Source organism: Carassius auratus, chromosome 13 (genome assembly GCF_003368295.1).
Source record: "Carassius auratus strain Wakin chromosome 13, ASM336829v1, whole genome shotgun sequence".
Classification (NCBI taxonomy): Eukaryota; Metazoa; Chordata; class Actinopteri; order Cypriniformes; family Cyprinidae; genus Carassius; species Carassius auratus.
The window spans coordinates 8,032,623-8,054,780 of record NC_039255.1 but is presented as its reverse complement, the minus strand read 5'-3'; the positions used below and the strand labels follow the sequence as shown (position 1 = coordinate 8,054,780).

The window sequence follows — 22,158 nt, the reverse complement described above, 5'->3', positions numbered from 1 at the left end:
GCGACACATTTTGCAAGCTGTTGTCGTGAACTTGTGTATTGTGTGGTTCAAAGGAGTTCACTTTTTTTTTCTCAAGAATACTTGAACTTTGAAAGATGTTTGTTTGGACGGTCGACTTTCTGATTAAGCAAACAAATCTGCATCGATGAAAAGGTGGTATGCAGAGCTAAATAATTTTTTTACACTTCACATCTCAGTAACATTTCAAAATGATCTCATTTAGTGCTGTTGATCAAGTAGAAAAAGGGAGAGGAATCTGGCAGGGCTCAAAATACTTTTGCAGTTAGAGTGGCACACAGACTTGCAAGTTTCAAAGGGCGGATGAGCCAATTCGTGGGGCCCCTTTGCTGATGGTCAGTGCTTAGACAGATGTTTTCTTGGAGCAGCACATTGCTGTGTTGGTAGCAAAAGGGATGGAAAGAGACTTGACATCTGTTCTCCAGACCGGCTAAACCCTCTGACACACAGGGTGGGGGTAAACTGATGGAGAGAGGCCCATCCTGTTGTGCGTGTTTGTGCTCTTCTGCTGAAATGTGCGTCCGTCCTTGATTTTCCTATAAACAACAAGGATTTTTTCCCAAGTTGGGCTGTTAGAATTCCTGGACATCAATAATCAAAGAATAAATCATTAATCTGGGTTTACATACCTTGCGGAAGTGATAGCTCATGAGTCATTGTGTGTGTGTGTGTGTGTGTGTGTGTGTGTGTGTGTGTGTGTGTGTGTGTGTGTGTATATATATATATATATATATATATATATATATATATACACACATACACACACACACACACACACACACACACACAAAAGTCTTTAAAATGTTTTTTTCTTTTTTATTTTGGAAGATATTAATCCTTTTATTCAGCAAAAATGCATTTAGTTTATCAAATGTGTCAGTAAAGACTAAAAATATTAAGCAGCACAATCCTTTTCAGCAGTTATAATAATAAGAATGTTGTGCAATCAGCATATTAGAATGATTTCTGAAGGGTCATGTGACCCTGAAGACTGGGGTAATGGCTGCAGAAAATTCAGCTGTGCCATTGAAAATATTACATTACATTTTTAAATATATATATATATATATATATATATATATATATATATATATTTAAATTGCAATAATATTTTCATATTTAAAAAAAAATAATAATATTTCACAAGTTTAAATTGGTAATGTGTGTATTTATAGACAGAATTAATTTTGGTGATAAAAAAGTATGCCTGTTTGTTGGACATCTATAAGAACACAACATTGGTTGCTAATTTTTTTTTTTTCATCCATTTGCAAATGCTTTCTAGTGCAACAACAATGAACTGCATCCCTGAAATCAAAAACACACATTGTCCAATGGGTCTAGTCTACAAGACAGCAGTTTCTCATCTTAACATTGAGAAATCTTCATCACTATGGTGTTGGTATTCTTGAAATAACAAACATTGTTGAAACACTTGAGTGAAACAAGTGAAAACTAGATCCCATCTGTCTGTACCATTTACCATCGGTCTTGATTCCTCCCAGCATTAATCAAGCGGTTACCCCACACCTGCGGAATGTACATCTCTCTACTAATTGCTAGTTTAAGGTGAATATTGGCCTGTGTGCAACATAGTTGGCATGTTGAGCTCCTGTGCTCAGACATCGATTTTACATGTCTTTCAAACGAAACAATTAAGTTTTGTCTTATTCAAAGCGGAGAGTTTGGTAAAACATGTGCAGACACTACTTTTTTATTAGCACAAATAATTTAGCAGCAAATGAAAGAGGTAATTACTACATGCTTTGGTGTTTACTGTGGTAAATGCAGTTTCTATAGATACCATCTGAATGTGGAGGTGCATGTTAATATTAAGGAAGGAAATTGTAAGTTTTGAGTCTGATTTCTCTTAACGAATCAGATTTTTCAGTGGTTTATTAAAGTACTTTTGAACTTTGGAACAACATAACATTAACATGAGACCCTAAGCTGTATGTGTTTGATTCACGAAAAAAAAAAAAAAAAAAAAAATGGGCAAAGGAGTAATTTGTTTGGCAATTAGCTGGACTGCATTGGTTGTAATGTACCGATACACTAAAAAATATTCTTAAACTGACTCTTGAGTCTCTTTTTGAAAAGTGTAACTGTTTTTGAATTAGAAGTTAATCTTTTTTCCCAGTCATCGTTAACCAGATGTTTTTATTTCTGAAGAAAATATGAGTGAAATAAAATCTAAAATCATGCAAATGAAAAGTACTGCATCTGAAATTGGCAAACAAATGAGACAAAACCATTTCAAACTTTCCAAGCAAACATTTTATAAGTACAATCAGTCCATAAATGTTTTATAATTAGAAGTAGTTTCCTGCACAAAAAATGCAAATAAATGCCTGTCAATGTACATTTGCAGGACTGGGATCTGCGAGATGCAATGCATGAATGTTTAATGACTATGAATGAGCAGCGCTGGGTCTGAACCGCCCAGCTTTGTTCAATCTCTTTCAATTTATGCACTTGCTGATAACACAAATACACAATCCAACACAAAAATGGAGGTATTTCATCAGTCCAGGAGCAGGAAGAAAAAATAGGGCCACTTCAAGGGATTTCTTATCCACATCTAGAGTTTTGATGTAGGTCAGTGTTAAGGGAGTTAATTATTTGATATATTTAGAGCAGCTTTTGATATATGTTCTGTAAACACAGCCGTCGCGGATCCTCCCTTTTTCCCACAATCCCCTGAGGAAAAAATAATTTTAAAAAACTGCACAAAACTGTGAAACGGCAGTTAAAAAAAAACAATTAAATATGATTTTACAATATATAAATACAAAAGTCCATGCCTCACAGCAGGACAAACCTGAAAAAGCAATAACAAATACTGCACTTTTTTTTTGTTTTGCTATTTGTGAAAAAAATAATTGTCCTGTGCGGAACAGCAAGACACTTGTGTTTTTTTTTTTTTTTTTTTTTTTTTTTTTTTTAATTACCAAGGTATTCACACCTTGGCATTCCCTCAATGTGGACAAGCCATCACACTCACGGTGATGCCGATGAGTGATTAGCTGTCCCGCTCAAAGTCTGTTTCATTATACAGCTCCTGCCGATGAGAAGGTCTGCGACGGGAGAACTTCACCCTGATGTGGTCTCCAAGCTCATCAAGGTTCTGGAGAACCTGGAAGGACATGGAGTGAAATGTGAGGCTAAGATAGGTTGCTATTTTCATTTTTATTAGGAATATATCCAAGATGAGTTATTTCACTTTTGTGGCACATTCAAGTGCTATGTTTGAGGCATTAAACCTCCTTTGGGTCATAAAAAAAGTGCATAAAATAAATAAACTAAACAGTTTAATGCATCACAACCATGTAGTCCAACTGATTTCCATTCTATCATGACGAATTACTTTTTATGAGCCGGTTCCTTTTAGTGACCCAATCATGTACAGCTTGCTGTATCATATAATCACATCATATATAAACTATATCATAAGGAATTTTTATATTGTGCATCCCTATTTAGAAATCTTTGGAAATATACTAGCTTTTTAGCTTTTTAAAAAGTTTTAGATTTTTCTTCTTGTCTGAACACTCATTTTCATTTCAGTAGACTTGTTTAACACGAACAGTTTAAGAAAAGAAAAACAAAAGAGTACCATTTAAGATAGGATGTTGGGTGATGTAAATTATTACCTTATCGAGCATTTCTCTGGTGTGGGCGGCAGACACACAGAAGCGAGCCCTGGCCTCTGCAATGGGTGTAGCTGGGAAACCTACAACTACAACACCAATCTTCCTCTTCAACATGGCCCGTGAGAACTCCCTGTGTGCAGATGATTAACAACTTTGTTACAGATTTTAAGCAAAGTTTACACACACACACACACACACACACACAAACACCAGCAATGTACTACTGCCAAGCAATCAAATGTTCTAGAACAGCTTGCATCTTCAGTTTTTTTTTTGTTTTGTTAGGTATGTTTAGCATTGATGTTATGATTGATGGCATAAAACAAGCAGAAGTCTTCACGCTAACCCTGAAAGCATTACATGCCTTAATGCTCGTTTGCAAAAACTTTTTATTTATTCAGGTTTCCAGATGCTATCAGTGCTCTTAGTATGAAAATCTTCCTTACAAACTGAGACTGATTAGATAACACAAAGACACCTCCTAACTAGCACTTACAGAAGAAACATTATGCAGGGTAAAGCTGTTGAGATTCCTATTCACTGGGTCTGCTACCTTTCCTCACCCTTTGAGTGTAGGGAAATCCATTGTAATACGCACAGCTGGACTGTCATTTGCATTAGCCAAGTGGGAGAAAAAGAAATGGATTGACAGGGAGAGAAAGGCAATGGCAAAGGTATAATGGAGAAGGAAAAGATTGAGAGCGAGAGGAGGAGAGTAGGCCTCCACTTTGTCAGCAGAGACGACAGCAGCAAGAGAACTGAGCGGCGACGAAGAGTGAAAGCTTGATTTAAAAGGCCTCACAGCCGCCGTCGTCTTTGTTGGTGTGCCAGGAAGCTGTTATCTTTGGAGGAGTCTGAAACGCCTGTGCAGTGATGAGCCTCTCGCATGTCATGTTTTCTTTCTGCCTCTTGTTTTTTTACCTCATCACTGATTCATGGATCAACTAGACCATCCAAGATGGCTACGGTCCAACGTCTTCTTGAAAAGACCACATCGCCTTCTTTGGACCAGCGGAGATGACTGCAGCTTTTGTTGGGGTGTCCTCAAGCAGTCAGTACATTTTCCACATGCCATTCAAAGCTATCACCTTTGTAACCCAATGTAAGGGTCGCATTGTAGTTTTATTGGCAGCCCGAAATGTGGGCAGGTTCACAAGTTCAAAGGAGGATTACTATAGTGCCCATATAATGGAAACTGTCCTTAATCACAAAGACAATGCACAGATGCAAAAAAGACTCACAAAGAAACAATATTATTGCTTCCTGCTGGCCCAGTGATCTAAGCTGATGGTTTTCAATTGGACTAAATAGGGTTTGTGTAAATGTGAGATGCTGTAGTGTAAACTTGACGCTCTTTTATACATGTTGGGCGAAGTGGATGCGGCCAGAATTGGTAGACCGAATTGGTCGCTTGCTTGGGGAGCTGCTTACCCAACTTTCCCAGGTAGATAGAGCAGGAGCGGTACCACTGGAGAGTCCTGGTTGCCGTAAACGATGAAGCCCATCTCCTTCAGCCGAGATCTTAAGTAGCGCGTGTTCTCAGACAGCTGCCGAACTCTTCGCTGGCCTGTGGGGAAGATGCAGACAGAGGCGTCATCAGGGAGAATTTGTTAGCTTTCATTGGAAAAGGAGAGACATAACTACGAGTCTACAATAAAGTAAAGGTCATGATTTACAACAGAGCAACCACAGGTCAAAAGGAAAAGTGCTAATAATCTCAAAGGGCTCCTCCGCTGGGACTGTATGTGCAGGATCTGATTGTCCTCTGCATGAGAGGGATGCAGACTATGAGTCTCAGTAACAGTTTATTCTGCGATTATTTATAGACCAATTACTAAGATGAGAATCAAACTTTGAAGGCATATGTTTTGTACTAGTAAACATTTTTGAAAATTGGAAATCCTGCAGAAGGAATACAAAGGACCACGGTAGACAGTAAAACATAATCAAGTGGATGGCAATACATTTTATATTACCATAGTCAATCTGAAGTGTACAATGTTAATTATTTTAAGACACTTCTAGTTGTAAATTTCCACCAAAGACCTGTTGACAATTGCATAAACACAACCACTATGTCTTAGGAAGCAGTCTGAGAAGCAGTTAACCGAGATATGATCAGTCTTACTTTTCAGATTCAAATTAGAACAGTTTACCTTTTTATGTCACTGAAATTTATGACCAGTCCCAATCTAGATGACTGAAGTAAGACTAGTTTAAGCAGAAACATATAGACTATTTACCAAAACAGTAAAATATCATCTTAAATGTATTTGTGCACAACCTAATTAATATTAATAAACTTTTTTCATTTTGTAACATCACATGCAGCACATCTATACACCTGCTTCCCAACAGTCTCCACAACCTGAAGGGTGCGACGCTGATGATTTTATCATTTATTCATGATTATTTAGCATGAACATAAGCTGCTTGAATCTGATGGTAATTTGGAAAATCACTGAATTGTCACGGTAATACTACAGTAATTTGTAGCTCTCAGAGAGTCTGCGCCCACTCTGCGGTAGCATGAACACTTAACAGACCATGTCGGGCAAACCATAGAACAAATATGTCTACAAACTAGTCCTAAAAACAGCTGGCACAAAGTTTATCCCACTTCTTTCCAATTATTTTGACTACACTCCTGCCTGCAAGTTTCATAGTTGTTCTATCTGAATATATAGTTGAAAACACTGGGAAAATGGCCAAGGAATTGCAACATAATGGAGTGGCATAAAGCCATACCACCAGCAGTTACTGCTCTTACAAAACATTCTAGAGCAATTCCTTAACTTTCCTTTTCCTAGACAAACTAGAAATGTATAGATTTCACCTTTTGTTTCTGTAAGTCTAATCAAGAAGAGTTTATAAACAACTATTAGCTCCCTTTAAGGTTATAGGCTGATTGTATGTGAAAGGTTAGGAAAGGGGCCCAAAAAAGGCGACAGGAAATGACATCATCTGCTCTGCCTTTCAAATCCCAGGACTGCTCTTTTAATAGCCCCTCATTAAGACCATTAAGTAGTTAAGTGGGACAGAGCAGACCCATTCATAAAATAATCAAAAAACATAGTAACAAACAAAAACAGGAAGAAAACCGCAAACCAATAAATCATTACAGACGTTAGGTTTTCATTACATTTTGAGGCTCATTTCTGTACTCTTCAAAACGCCTCATAATGTATGTGTGTGTGTGTGTGTGTGTGTGTGTGTGTGAGGAGTCAGTCGATGGGGAAAACAGTACCAGCTGGTTTTGTTTTGTCAGGCTGAATGGTAGACAAATTTCATCCTTTGCCAAGACACTCTTGGCTTGTACATAGGATACAATGGATTTGGCACACAACTGGAGACTGGAGTAAGTTGCAAATGGTACCATGTGGTTAGCAGTAGCGTAGCGGTTACTGCTCTGGACTAATAATCTGAACTTTGGTGAGATAATTCTAACAATTTAATGCGATTGGAGACACATCAGTAGCTCAATGAACATCAATACTTTTCACTCTCTGTCTTGTTCAGTTTATGTCTACCTCTCATTCCCTCCTCCATATTTAATTGTGTGAATCATGCAGTTCTGTGGGCTGGCCAGGTCCACCTCCAGCTCTCTTTGGCTCCATGGAGTTTTTGGAAAACAACAGCATGTTTGCATATAATTACATGCAAACCGATTGGCCGCTATTTCGAAACGAGGTGGGCTGTAAGCACATAAGACCTCATGTCAGCTGAACGAATACAACTGCTCTGAACTTTCATTACATTAGAAACTCTTCAACGGAAACGCTGAACACTGGAAAACTCTAGGTACAGCAGGTGAAGCTTAAACCAAACAATTAGTCATGGACGCAGCAGTACAAGTTCAGATTTAGCAGGTCTTCCGCTCCCTATTGTGTTGTATTCAGAGTGGGATGGAGAATTGTAAAGCGCGCTCTCGGATCAGTGTGACTCACCCTCCACAGAGCTGCACATCATGCTGATAATGACCCATAGGCGCCTTGTCCAAATCTGATGTAGACATCACAGTATTCAAACAGCCTAGAGAGATTCTCTTCAGACAAGTTTGGACTAGAACCCATTGTCCAACTGAAGCAGAGGAGTTTTATTTGAAACAGCTAGCTAGTTAATAAACTCTGCATCATATCCATGTCTCAATTTAAATTAAACGGTCGTGCTTCACTTTAACAGTCCTGCTTATAAATACATGCATGAATCCACAATTCCAACCTTTTTATTTTTAATGCTTCTTATGCTTTCTTTTTATTCATAAAAAATATTTTTATTAGCCAGTTGAATTGCTCTTCTGTTGACTTACAGTACCGATCAAAAGGTTTTTTGTTTTGTTTTGTTTTTGATAAAGAAATTAATACTTTTATTCAGCAAGGATGCACTGAATCGACTGATCCTAAATAATTGTTTGTTACAAAAGATTTATATTTCAAATAAATGCTGTTTGAACTTCATCAAAGCATCCTGAAAAAAACAATCTAAATTTCCACAATTAAGTAGCAAAATTCCAAATAAAGCAGCACAGCCTTTCAACACTGATAATAAAAGAAATGCAGCTATCAGCACATTAGAATGATTTCTGAAAGATAAAGTGACACTGATGACTGGAGTAATAGCTGCTGAAAACTAAGCTTTGCCATCAGGAATAAATAACATCAAAAACATATTTAAAATTGTAATCATATTTCAAATTATTATGTTTTTTGGGGTATTTTTGATCAAATAAGTTCAGCTTTGTTACACATAAGGTTTCAAGACCTTAAAAAAATCTTATCCACCCCAATTTCTTTTTAAAGTAGTGTGCTTAACTCTACCCTTCAATGCAGACCGAATCCCTTCCTATCATGGTGTGAACTGAAGCGAAACTAAAATGAAACACAATGTATTCTCGAAAAACATAAAAATATGGATTAATGCATATCAAAAACAGAAGACAGCTTGGAAAAACCCTTTTAACAGTGGAGCCATTCTACTGACTCTGGAAATATGTGACCTTTCCTTGACTAAAAGCCTCTTTAAGCCAGTCTTATTGCTTTATTAAAATCGGTTTTTATGAGTTTCATCAAATTCATTTTATGTGGTTATTAAATCCATGTGATTTCTGTTCCCTATCTGATTACCCACATTTAAGGAGAAGTGTTGGGTGAAGAATTTCATTTTCTTTCGGCATTAGAATGACTGACTGGTTTGAAATCTGGGTCTCAATGTCTCTAGGACATATCAATTGTAAAGTAGTGCTTCTGTTGTCTTGTGACTTTCTAAATAAAAGATGGCCAATCCCTTTCATGAATTTACGTCTTCGTATTGCTTCTATAAAGTGTCTATATTGTCTATAAAGTGCTTTGTTGCTTACCTTCGGTCGTGCCATCGACACCCATGATGCATTTAATTGCCCTAATGATCTGCTCCACGACAGGTGGGGACATGGCAGTAGCGTACATCGCACTGTGAGAGTGACTCCTCAAATAATCCACCAACTCCTGCAGAGAAACACAACACGTCCATCATCAAAGGAATACTTTCATAATTGACTCATGTCACTGAAGTTCAGACATTCTGCTTAGGATCTTCTTGAGTGCTTCACAGAAGAAAGAAAAAATACTGAGTTAAAAAAAAAAATCATTAAATTGAATACATTTCATAAAAAATTATTGCATCAAATTGAAAAAAAAAAGTGTGTAACGGTGAGAAATAAATGAAAAAAATGTTGGGGTGAACTATCCTTTTATCTTTTATTGTCAATGTTTCACAAGCTGTTGTAGTGTTATGGTTAAAGTTAGGGTTTGTAAGTTTTGAACACTGATTAGGTGGGCAGTGAGAAGTGTATTGTGCCCTTCAGCATGATATTTAACCTCACGATTGCTCAGAAGAGGTGAACCTGTAATAAGTGATTTAAAATGTCGACATGCATGAGCAGATGAACCAAAATGCTGTGCTGTCCAAATAGAGGGAAATGAAACTACACAGCACACACCAAGAAACTGATCATCCAGTGATAAAGACAGCTGCTCTATTCACTGGCATTGTATAAAATCTGTTTGTTTGTTGCTGCTTATACAGAATGTTAACAAACTGCTTGTATTGAAGTCCCTGAACTGATTATGCTACTAGCAGATCTGACTATGAGGCAAACAAACACATATGGACACTTATACAGGCTTTTTTGTACAAACTATTACAGCTGTCATTCAATAGGTTGATACTTTGTGCATTACAAACAAGCAGATTTGGAGATTGTCTATTTTGCATCCATGATAAGGCTTCTGAGCAGAAGCCGGGGCCAATATTCAGCTCTTAATCTCTGTCCTCAGACATCTGCATCCACTGTGGAAGGGACGCACCTCGCGGTGCACACAGGCCTCTGCATCCAGATGTGTCCTCTACTTTGAGGATAGGGGCGAGGGGGTTTTTAGGGGAAAAATCTGCAAAGCAAACATCTGCTTCCACTTAGAGTGAGATTTGCAGTTCTTTAGGTCCTGGGAGCTTTGTGGAAACGGCATAAGAGAAGTCAGTTAAGAGAACGTGTCCGAAAATCCACCCACATCTGTGGAGTGAGGGACTGGCTGGAGCCGTTTGGCGGCTCTCTTTGCGAACCTCCCACTGTGCCTGTGTACAGTGTCCTTATTGCTGCTGAGAGCATGGGTTTTACTTTGCTGCTGCTGAGTACCTTTATAAAACACTGCAAACCTACTGGAAGAGTGCAGAACAAGTATGACTGACAAAAAAAGGTCTGCTGATTAGAAGCAGCAAAAAAATTTCAAATTACATTTTTCAGCAAAGAAAATTATAGAAGAATAGCTATATATATATATATATATATATAAATCAACATTTGTATTTGCTCTAATAAAATAAATAATCAGTAAGTGGTTGATGTTTCAAGGGAAAAAATTAAGTTAATCAAAAATCTCTTTTTAAATGGTAAATTCTTAATCAGATTATTGTCTTAATATTATTCAAATCGTAGTGTTGTCCATGTAAACATACTTATTGATAACAAGCACCAATTCACCAAACATTTCTGAAGGATCATGTGCTGCTGAAAATTCAGATTTACCATCTAAGGAAATAAATAACAATGTATTCAAATAGAAAATAGTTATTTTAAATGATAATATTTTAGATGATAGTATTTCAGAATATCGTTGATTTCACTATATTTTTGATCCAACAAATATAGTCTTGGTAAGCTAAAGTAACTTCTTTTAAAAACATAAAAATTATACACACCAAACTTTTAAATGGTAGTATACATTCCAGCCAAGTACCATGTTTGGAAGCATCCTGTGCAATTTTGATTTGTCCCATTAAAACAGCTGGCAATCAGCCGACAGTCTCACCATATTAAATACTCAATATTACACATGCACAGGGTCTCTCTCTCTCTCACACTCTCTCTTCCCCACCTCTCTGTTCTTCAAAGCATGTGTAATTCAAAAAACCTGCAGTCTTTTTCAGTTTTTGTCTTTTATAATCAACTGCCATGTCCGTGATGTGGTTATGAAGTGAAGTGGTCTTTTTTAATGGAGTAATGAGATGAGAAAGGCGGTGTGACAGGACCGTGAATGACATTTGGAGAACATATGTAGTTTCACATCATGAAACAAGACCATGTGTGTAATTTTGAAAGAGAAGGGAAGGGAGATTGGCGAGCACGCTGAGTAAAGGTGACGTAAGTCATTTCTGTCCCACGAGCGTCACCAAACGACAAATAGCAGCTCAATGGTCCGAATATCTATAAAACCTTGAGCTGCTTTTTGCCTCAGGAAAAGCATTTTTAAAAGAGCTCTGACAGTGAGGTATTACATAATGCCTACCTTTTTCCCTGCGATATACCCGCCAGCAGCCCCGAAACTCTTGGTGAAGGTGCCCATCAGAACATCCACTTCATTGGGGTCCACGCCAAAATGTTCTGTAACTCCTCGACCTGTGGGGCCCACGGCCCCAATGCTGTGGGCCTCATCGAGGTACAGATAAGCCTTATACTTCTTCTTTAATGCTAAGATCTCTGGCAACCGGACTAGAGAGCCTTCCATACTGAAATAAACAGTCAAAGACATTTCAGTTAGGATGTGTTAAAAATTTGATTATGGACATAAGCATGTCCACATGTAAACACAAGACAAATACCATATTTTCCAGACTATAAGTCGCACTTTTTTCATAGTTTGGCTGGTCCTGCGACTTATAGTCAGGTGTAACTTATTTATCAAAATTAATTTGATATGAACTGAGAGAAATTAACCAATAGAAAACATTACCGTCTCCAGCCACCAGAGGGCGCTCTATGCTGCTCAGTGCTCCTGTAGTCTACACTGAGCAGCATATAGCGCGCTCTCGCGGCTGTAGATGGTAATGTTTTCTCTTGGCTCTTGGTTCTAAATAAATGCGACTTATAGTCCACTTATATATGTATTTTTCCTCATCATGACATATTTTTGGACTGATGCGACTTCTTGGACTTGCTGTAAGTGATTTGTTAAACATGAAACATCTCATACTACTTGGCAGATGTCACTGAAATAGCTGTCCTAAGAAATCACACCTGTCTTACTGATGGCAATAAGCACTGTAAATGTATTTATCTGCTACCTGCACAGTGGTTGCGAATTAGTCATAATCTTCTAAAATCATGCATGAATTTCATATATAAAGTTCATGAACCTTCAGTGTTCACTTCAGCACTGATTTATGCAATAAATGACCTCAGGGAAAGGATTATCGATGCTCACGAGGCTGGAGAGGGTCAAACACTTATGACTGAAGACTTTGGCCTCAATAAACTAACAATCAGACAGGCAGTGTTCAAACAGGGTGACATCACACATTCGAAAACTTCAAACAAACAAGCCTGATACATGAGGCGCAGATCATTTCATTAACTTCCAAATTAGGTGCCACCAGTTATTGAATCCAATTATTTTAGCCATTCTCCAACAATAAAAGTTATTGTTTTAACTTTTTGTTGCTTTGTAAAGCAACCTGAGCTACAATTTTATAGGAAAGGTCTTCTATAAATGTAAATGGTCCTCTTTCATTTCATGTAGATGCTTACCCCTAAAGGCTGGAGTGAACAGAAATGTAAATCTTCGCTAATGTTCCTACCTGTAAATGCCCTCCACCATGATGAGGATCTTCTTCCAACCACGATGGGTACGAGGTTGACCTGAGCAAATCGCCTCCTTCAGCAGCTTTTCTAGACTCTGCATGTCTATAACCAAACAAAACAGGCACATTATGACACAATCAGGCTTTAAAATAAATACACACAGTCAGTTGGTATTCTACCCTAACCAAACAAAGGCCTACTTATTTTTAGGTCTTCCTAAAGCAAAATTAGAAAGATACACTTATAAACACCAAGTAGCTGGTTTTTCTTTTGCCACTCATGAGCACAAGAGGAACTCTGGTTCAATGAAAGCACTTTTAGGAATATATATGTTTTGTTCTTGGATATACAGAACAGTGTTTCTTAACCCTCCTTCTGTAGAAACACCCCAGCAAAGCACATCTCATCAGCTCGGTAGAGGCTTGCGAGAACAGAACTGAATATGTTAGATTATTGAGACGATAGAAAAAGGAGGAACATAGTCTGGTAAAATAAACCCAAAATAAGTGCCCTACCAGACTGAAATAATCCTAAATAGTTTTAGTGTTTCTACAGGTGTAAGGGTTTTATGGATCATTGAGAGTTTGCTTGAATTCAGTGATTTATTACAGCATATACTTGCTTAAAACAAACATTAACCAAGGCTAAATTGCATCTTACTGCAAAGAAAGCATATCCAATAATTGCATCCTAGGGGAAGAGCTGGAAAAGCTAGAAACATTCAAAGACAAGGGAATTAAATTGCAAAGATAAATAGTAATGTTAAGTAAAAGTGTTCTGGAAGCACACTGGGATATAAACTAAGCCATATTTAATTGTGCAAAATGCAATTTAAATGTGTGACTAAAATAAATAATAACAAGATATGGCAACGCTACAAACTGGCCAACAGATGGCAGACTTGAACTGCAAAATTAAAGTTTGATTCCAGCCTGTTACATCCTGATCCATTCCTCCTCTTTTACCCAGTTAGCTTACTGCGTTCTCTGCGAATATAAAGTGACAAAAAGCCCAAAGAAAAGAATGTTCCAAATAGTCTCTCATTACAGTGGCCTCATTTCAAACAGGTGGACGTATTTAGGCCAGTGAAGGCCAATGTGGACGCGGCCTGCTTTCACTATCCATGCAGTCTTGAAATACTACACTCACCTACACAGATCCACCCAAAGGTTTTAGGGCAAGAACAATTACACAAAGAAGAATGGCAAGTGTGTGGACATACTGTAGATGTTTGTTTATGTGTGTTATGCTGTCACTAGTTTATTCAAGGCGACAATGACAGTATTGGCAGGCAGGTTATGGAGACTCTGAGGCAAAATAACTAGTAGTTATTTTATTCAGTGTACTATATTTACAGCTGGCATGTTTCCTCTGGGAAAATACAAGTCCTTACGTAACTAATAAACTAACAAAGTTAAAACAAAGTCCTAAATATTCCCGACGTCAACAGCACGTTCAAAACGTTTGAACAAATCGAGTCCATTTGCAATGTGTTTTTTTGAATGAGCAATCATTCAGAGAAACAGAGATAAATAATGCTTAGACCTGCTTTGGGAATCTAACTGCATGCAGAATTTAAGCTCTTTTCCATTTTAAGACGGATAAAGAATTCAAATGGCACTGCTACCATAACATGGTAGGGATTTGTCAACAAACATGTTCTAACAACTAAAATGCGGATGATAAACATTGATATGCAGTGCCAAAATGTATTTGCAGGTATCAACACAGGAGAACATTTATCGTATTTTACACTAGTCTTGGCAAATGCTTGCAAAACAGGTTAGATTGTCATATAATGATGAACTTTGACACAATTATGCTTTTTATTTGCTTTGAATGTTTAAATGCTTATCGTTAAAGTCAACATATCCACAAATGCTACATCATGCACCTGCATCTTGACAAAATCAGAACTGGGGATCTCTGCACGAGTTTCCAAGTTGAAAGTCCAACTTCAAGCGGTATTCTTTTACATTTTCTGAGGAAGCTGAACACAGCGTTTGTTAACACCATAATTAAACATACCTGAACCAGCTAATCAAGTTTTTTTTGTTGCTGTTGCTTAATTTGAACAATTCAGCTGGAGGTGATGGAGTAGGGTCCCTTGGTGTTGGGGGTAAGGAATTACAAGTAATGCGAGTTACGTGATCAGATTACTTTTTTCAAGTAACTAGCAAAGTAACTCATTCCTTTTTAATTTCCAAGAAATTATATTTTCCAAAAGTAATGCTAGTTACTTTGTTTTTCCCATTTATTGACTCCTGTAAGTCTCCTGTCCCCATATTGGGAGAAATCAGAAGTACAGAGGCGTTGTGTGTGCTGTGTGAACACAATGTAGTTCTAGACTAAATGTGAATGTGCATTAATTCATCCAACTTGCAAAAAATCTGATTTAGTATTCATCAAAATTAATTAAAACAGTGAAATGCAAACTTAGAATTTAATGCAAACCTGTAATATGTATCTAATGCCATTTTATTAACTAATGTCTTTGATGCTGAACTTTAATTATGCAGTTAAACCATACTAATAAGCAAAAATGACGTGAATTTACTTTTCCTTCAGCCTGAGGTTTATTCGTTACACTTTTTGGTGTGAAAGGGCTTTTACATTTGCTATAAATAGAACTTATATATTAAAAACACTCAAGCCCTGCTCATATTTAAAACACGAACGTAACGTAACAAATTACTTTCCATAAAAAGTAACTACGTAATGTAGTTAGTTAGGGAGTAACGCGATATTGTAATGCATTACTTTAAAAAGTAACTTTCCCCAACACTAGTCACTTTTATCAAGACCAGTTTCAGGTCAGAGAGTTGCACATGGAGTCTCCTGGGTTTGCCGTGACGACCCACAACCAAATATAACATGGCACTGTCAGAGTACATTCAAGCTTCTGTTGTTCATGCATCATGTATTCTCATCCAGCCACTGGAGAAAGATGCAGACTATTTTTTCCAGTAGCTACACAAGAATGCCATTAACCACTATTGCCCTAAAGCACAGCTTTTATAAAACCCAAATATGTCTTGCTGCAGTCTCATGCTTACATTAGTTTGTTAACAATCACAAACTGTGAAGATGATTGACCTCAGCATTTACAAATGCCCCCCTATCAGCTCTACACAAATCTCATAGGTGAACACACCGTGACCTAGTAGATATGCATTTCATAATATTTTGAATATGTACTCACTGTTGTGTTTGAAGACTCGAATGGTTGCCCCAGACAACCTGGCTCCCAGGATGAGGGACGTGTGATTTAGCTCATCGCTCAGGATCAGGCAGCCCTGGAAACAGACATTGTTACTCTATGGCTCTGAACACATTTTAAAGGAGGACGTGTGGAATAAATATCACAAATAACCAGAAACAGCCATATATAGTCAAATAACCAGAAACGTCATTTATATAGCATCCTTTAAAACACTGTTTACAGAAAAAAGTCTAACTACAATGTAAATGTCATACATACAAAATAAAATAATTAAATAGAGCTACAAATGATAAAACTTTCTCCTTATCTGTTTTCCTTACTTTATTTGTTCATTTATCTATTTTTCTTCTCTCCGTCATTTATCTGAACCCCAGGATCAATCCTGTCCCGGATAGGAGGTGATCTATCTGGAACCCAGATCTTTGCCTCCTGCAGTGACCATTAAGGTGGTCCTTGACCACTTACACAAAGAATCGTAATAAATCCATTTAAGAAGAAAAGAGAATTAAGTCCTTATATTTAGTCTACAAAGAAGACATCAATGTTTTGCAAGGACTTCTAGGAACACTGAGTAATGACTTTAATCAGCTGAGATATATTTATGCATTTGGAAGTCACTTTTACCCAAACCACCTTCATCGCATTTTATGACTGAACTTGATCACTGGGAATAGAACCTGCACCCTTAGTTTTACTAGGTGTCACCAATCTTTTTTGTTCAAATGAATTGAACTTCTCAGTGTTTAGATCTTGTAACGTGAAGTGGATGACAAGCCTCAACAGCTGCAGAGCATGGCCTGGTTCAACAATGGCTGACACCTCCTCCGGAAGGCACAGGGTTGCTGGACCCACTGCTTAAGAAATACCTCCATTGCGCAACATCACAAAGACTTTCCTTGAGGAAAAACCCTCCCCCTTAACCAAACTGGTTTCTGTTCCCCAGCCCTATGGATCTCGTCTAGAGACTAAGGTTTTCTCATCTGAGCTGGTTATGATCGACCACATATATCATAAACAAATCCTAATGAGAAACCCAAACAAGCACTGTCAGTTCTAACTGTGATTGCTTATCTGATTGGGCATTATTTTTAACAAGGGTTTGTTTAGTGTGCTGGTTCCCTGGGTTATTCTCCGGTGCGTGAAAAACTGTTTATAGTAGCAATTAATAGTAGGCGCCCAGAGATAACAGATTAATACCACACTTGTCAGTTCACTTCAACAGATAAAACTGAGTGATTTAAGACAGCACCGTTGAAGATTAATTTTTAATCGCTGACCTTTCCGACTAGTGCTGGAATGTTCATGGAATTGGTGGCGAAACCCATTCCAAAAGCCATTGCAGACTCCACCCCCAAGAACTCCGCCACAAGTTGCTCCAGGTTCTCATGGATGCTTAAGTTGCCTATGAAAAAAAAAATAAAGAAATTTATTATAAAGCTGACACTTTATCAAAATGATTTTACAAGAGACTCATTGGCCTCACACTACAGCTGACAGAAAGCACAGATATACACTTTAAGTATTCATTAGACCAAAGCCTTTCTCAGTCAGATTGGGTATTCCAATAGCCTTGAAAGAAATTAGGTTTTCCTGCATGCCTCCTTTAGTTTAGTTCTTTTTGTTTTGTTTTAGAGGCTCAGACAGGGTCAGCATAGAGGAAACAAATCCGATCTGTCAGAACATGTGAGGTGAAAGGTTATTAATCACTCAGTAGGTGCCTTCAGAGAATAAAGACATAACTGCAGACATGAAATACTGCCATAATGTTGGTACATAAATGTCAAGAATTCAAAAACAAACAGAACATCTGATATTGTGAGATACAATAAAGGTTAAATATAGATAGAGGTAATGGCTATAGATATATGCCATAAATCTCTAAAGTGTTTTTATTACTATTATAAAATTTCATTACATCTGAAGACCAGTTAGGTAACGACGTTATTTTTAACGGGGTAATCTAGCTAAATTACTTTTCCCGTCGATACAACGCTGTTAACATTACTAGACATTACTATGCGTTGATTGAATAAACTGTGTAATCCGAACGCACCCGTCTCACACAGCTAGTGAGGAGGTGGGTTAATAACGAGATAAGCGATTATGATTGGCTAAGCCAGAGTCATGTGTTTCATGGTAGCCAATCAGAGCCAGTGTTTTTACACACATGCCAGCACACGCGCCAGCTAAACAGAGATTCGCTGCAGCAGCAGAGATGGTGAGTCAGGAGCAATCCGATGAAAAGTTGGAATTTTCAAGGTGGAGATATAAGCACTACTTAAAATTCATTGTGGTCAAAGGCAAGAACGTGCATGTAATGTGTACATTATGTCCTGGAGCGAAGATTTTGTCGACATCCATTGTAAGCAACTCTATGAAGCATCTCACAATGACACATGCATCTACAAGGCTATTGGCCAAAAACACTTTTCTTACAAAGATAAAACTTGAAGTGCAGGATAAAACTCTTGCAATAAATATCGAAAGTTATGTACGAACACCTGTCTGTTCTACTCATTTCAACTGACTTGTGAAAACTGCTCAAAAAAAAAAAAGTTAATAAAAAAAAGTTTAAAACTCAGTAACTTTTTGGAACAAGTAGTGAGTAACTTATAACTAATTACTTTTTTAAAGTCACGTTCCCAACAGTGCTGAAGACATAATACAAAATAAACAGGCCCTAAAGACAGAAGTTATCACTTCTAAACACCACTGTTGAGAAAGTTCAGAATTTAGAAAGGGAGAGTTTATACAAAGAAATAAAATAAAAATGTTGTCATAATTTTTGCAGAATACATATTCAGAAGAATTTTGGTTACCAAACAGTTTTGATGACCATTGACTTCCACTGTATGGACAAAAACACCAAGATGTTTCTCATAATATTTAAAGTTCCAAAAAAAAAAAAAAAAAAAAGTCATACAGTTTTGGATTAACATGATGGTGAATAAATTAATTGGGTGAATGAGAGTGACCTTTCATTTTTGGTTGAAAGATTTGAATTGGTTCTGCATCCGGTTTTATTTCTTAATTTAAATTAATAAAAATTCTGTAATTCCAGAATGTTAATCATATTATTAATTTAAATCTTGCACAAATCTAAACACATGCATGCCTAAATAAATGAACAAATATGAAAACACAATATACAGTAGTTGTAGTAGCAATGTTAATGTGCATGCTCAGCCATGGTGCTTATGTGGGCATCATTTCCTGATTCCATTAACCATCAAAGTGCCAATAAGACCATAATGGTCTGAAAGCTAGAAATGTTAAACAGCTTTAAGGAATAAATTCTGGCAAAAGATATATTTCCCACTGAATAAGACAGCAGTCGCGCCTCTCCTTTTACATGATTCCTATAGAGAGCTTTGTTCTCTAAAACACTATTGATTACTCCAGACCTCAAATCATTCCCTCTCACAGCGGCAGCTGAAGCGTGATTTGCTTGATTAAACCTGAATCAGGGTTTAATTTAACGACTACACTGCACTTCAATGCGATAACTGAGAAGCTCTCTTTACAGAGGAAACCCATAAGGGTCTTGACTTCTAACCAGGGTATTGTAGTAATCTAATGAAGTGAGAAATGAGAGCGAGACCCATGAAGAGCTCATTCACCTACACAAGCAGAAACTGCCCATAAAACAGCAAGTTTCTCAAAAGCATCTTAACCTAATTTTATTCAAATGAATGGGAGCGTCTCTGAAAACTGTATCGACGTTCAGTGTTAAATACAAATTAAGTGGTTAAATTAAGATAACCACAGAAAATCATGTTTACAGTACTGCTTACAGTGAAAGTGGGACAAGGCACTGCGTTAGAATAAAAATGACAAAAAGGTAAGCTTAAGTACTTTAAATTACAAACATACTATTTAAAACATTATAATGTAACAATTTTAAACCTTAACATGAGACTAATATAATAAAATTGTTTATAAATTTTGTATGTTTAAAGTCATATGCAACTCCTGTTATCTAACATCAGTAAACACTCTTTTTTTATAGGGGTGCACGCTATATATCGGCCGCTGGTTAATGTGCATCTAGTCAGTAAAGCCGGTTATCTTAATCAGCGGTAAATACCATCAGGTGACTAGACTAGATGTGCATTAATCATCGGCTGATATATGTCATGCACCCCTATTTTTTTAAACCAGTAAGTGGTTTTATCCACCTAAAACAGCAGTCCGAACCCTAAAAAATATGATTGCACAACACCACATCAAATTCCAAGATTCTGGTTTACAAGCCATTTAAGAAACATCTAGAGGAAGACAACTTTTGTCTCATGGGAAAATAGTGTAGCATACCACGTTAACCACTCACTGGTTATACAGTGACTTCATTATTATGGTGAAACATTAAGCTCTTGTTACAATAAATGTGACACTTAGATGGTCCATTTATGTTGTAGACTCCTTCATACTTGAGTGCCGCATGCTTCAGTGATAGTGGTGTTTGGCAGCTATAACAATGTTAAACCTATAAACTCTTTGTACATTTAAATAGACCATGGTAACTGAAAACACACACACACACACACACACAATAATGAATTCTAAAGATACAAAGATAATCCTACATGCAGAATTTCTGTAAATGATTGATGTATCCGCCTTAAAACCTGTCACCAAAAACAAACATGGACCTTATTGATCTTGCAGTCAGAACAAAAATGTGCTGTAAACTATGACCGTAATGTTATAGTTAAAGACATATTACCCAACATCACATGGGATATCTGTAAAATAGTAATCTAATGTAACCTGGGAGATCCAGCAACATCTTCAGAAATCCAAATCTCCCATTAGTAAAACAAGATTAATTCCTATTTTTAATTTGAATTAAAAAATGAAGTTATTTATATCTTTATTTCTATAAATATAACCTTTTTAGAATATTTCATATTTTGCATATTTCATATATTTACCTTAACATAATGTATACATGTTTATATTTGATACTTTTTTGAAACATTGGTGATGTGATGTTCGTGAATAAAATAAAATAAATTCATTCTAATAATTATTTACTCATATTTATGTTTTAGAGTTCTTCAAAATGATTTAAAAATGCTCATTCCTAATATGCACATACAGTACTGTGCATCTAATTATGAACTGCATTTCAATAACGAGTCGTGGGGTTAGTTGTTATTGCTTATTTTACAGAGGGCCTGCAGTAATATATCTAAAGGCAACGAAAACCTCTGAGAGATGCAATAAAAAATAAATGAATCTCTTCAATGAATAATGAATGATACAAAAAAGACTTTACACATAAATACTCCCATGCCTCATGATCACATGTTCTTTCTGTGTCAGTTTCTGATGTGGTATTTGGTTTAGATTCACCGCTGTCACTGCATAGCACCACAAAATAAAAGATCTCAAATTACTTACTTTGCTATGCAAATGATCTGATGACACAATTATCTTTAAGAGGGGTACATATTTATACTGTGCAACTGTATAGGAGTAAAAAGTGAAATAAAACAGTGGCCAAAATATTTCCAGGTTTACGGTCCTGTACTTGATGCAGCTATGCTCACGTGATGTTTTACGGCCTTGCTAATGCTAGAACAGGTAGCGACAGTCATGAAGCAGCTGAAAAATTTGACATATGCAACAAACCAGAATAACCAGATCCTAGAATATCAGTCACACCAAAGTACTTGCAACTGTGCCTGAACAGGTCTAATCTTTAAACCACCAGCAAGGATTTCCACACCATTTTACCAATGAATTTCAATGGAAGTTTGTGATTACTCAATAGCCACATATGCATACATACATACATATACACACACACAAATACATATATATATATATATATATATATAACAGACTTTTTGGTCTGGTAATCACAAGCCTAGTTTTCAAACACTGGGAAAAAGAAATTACATGCACCCAGATTACCATTTCACCTTTTAGCCTTAGTGCAAACAAGCTAGCTTTTAACCTAAAATAGATTTAAATATATTTCAGCATGGAAATATGAGGAAGATCATTATCGGTCATTGAACTAATCACATTCACAACCTGTAGAGAGAGATATGAAACAGTTCATTCAATCATCAATTTGGGTTGCAAATTCAAAAACAGGTTGGGCCTTTAATAAATTAACCAGAAAAAAAAAAAAGAAGAAA

At 36.8% G+C, this 22,158-nt stretch overlaps 1 protein-coding gene across 3 annotated transcripts in view; it reads right to left on the bottom strand.

The window, feature by feature from the left end:
* Positions 1-535: 535 nt before the first annotated feature.
* LOC113112516 (serine palmitoyltransferase 3-like) overlaps positions 536-22,158 on the bottom strand; it is a 31,792-nt gene continuing 10,169 nt past the window's right edge. Inside the window, exons 5-13 of one of the 3 annotated variants that reach the window (XM_026278165.1) lie at positions 17,284-17,408; positions 15,986-16,079; positions 12,780-12,885; positions 11,492-11,711; positions 9,028-9,154; positions 5,103-5,238; positions 3,672-3,801; positions 3,023-3,154; positions 536-554 (exon numbers count right to left, since the gene is read on the bottom strand). In XM_026278165.1, the coding sequence (XP_026133950.1) occupies positions 3,041-3,154; positions 3,672-3,801; positions 5,103-5,238; positions 9,028-9,154; positions 11,492-11,711; positions 12,780-12,885; positions 15,986-16,079; positions 17,284-17,408 (1,052 nt within the window). In that variant the 3' untranslated portion in view covers positions 536-554; positions 3,023-3,040. Of the gene's footprint in view, positions 555-2,158; positions 2,719-2,983; positions 3,155-3,671; positions 3,802-5,102; positions 5,239-9,027; positions 9,155-11,491; positions 11,712-12,779; positions 12,886-15,985; positions 16,080-17,283; positions 17,409-22,158 lie in introns of those variants that run through there. The other 2 variants (XR_003293443.1, XM_026278164.1) reach the window with 2 other exon arrangements.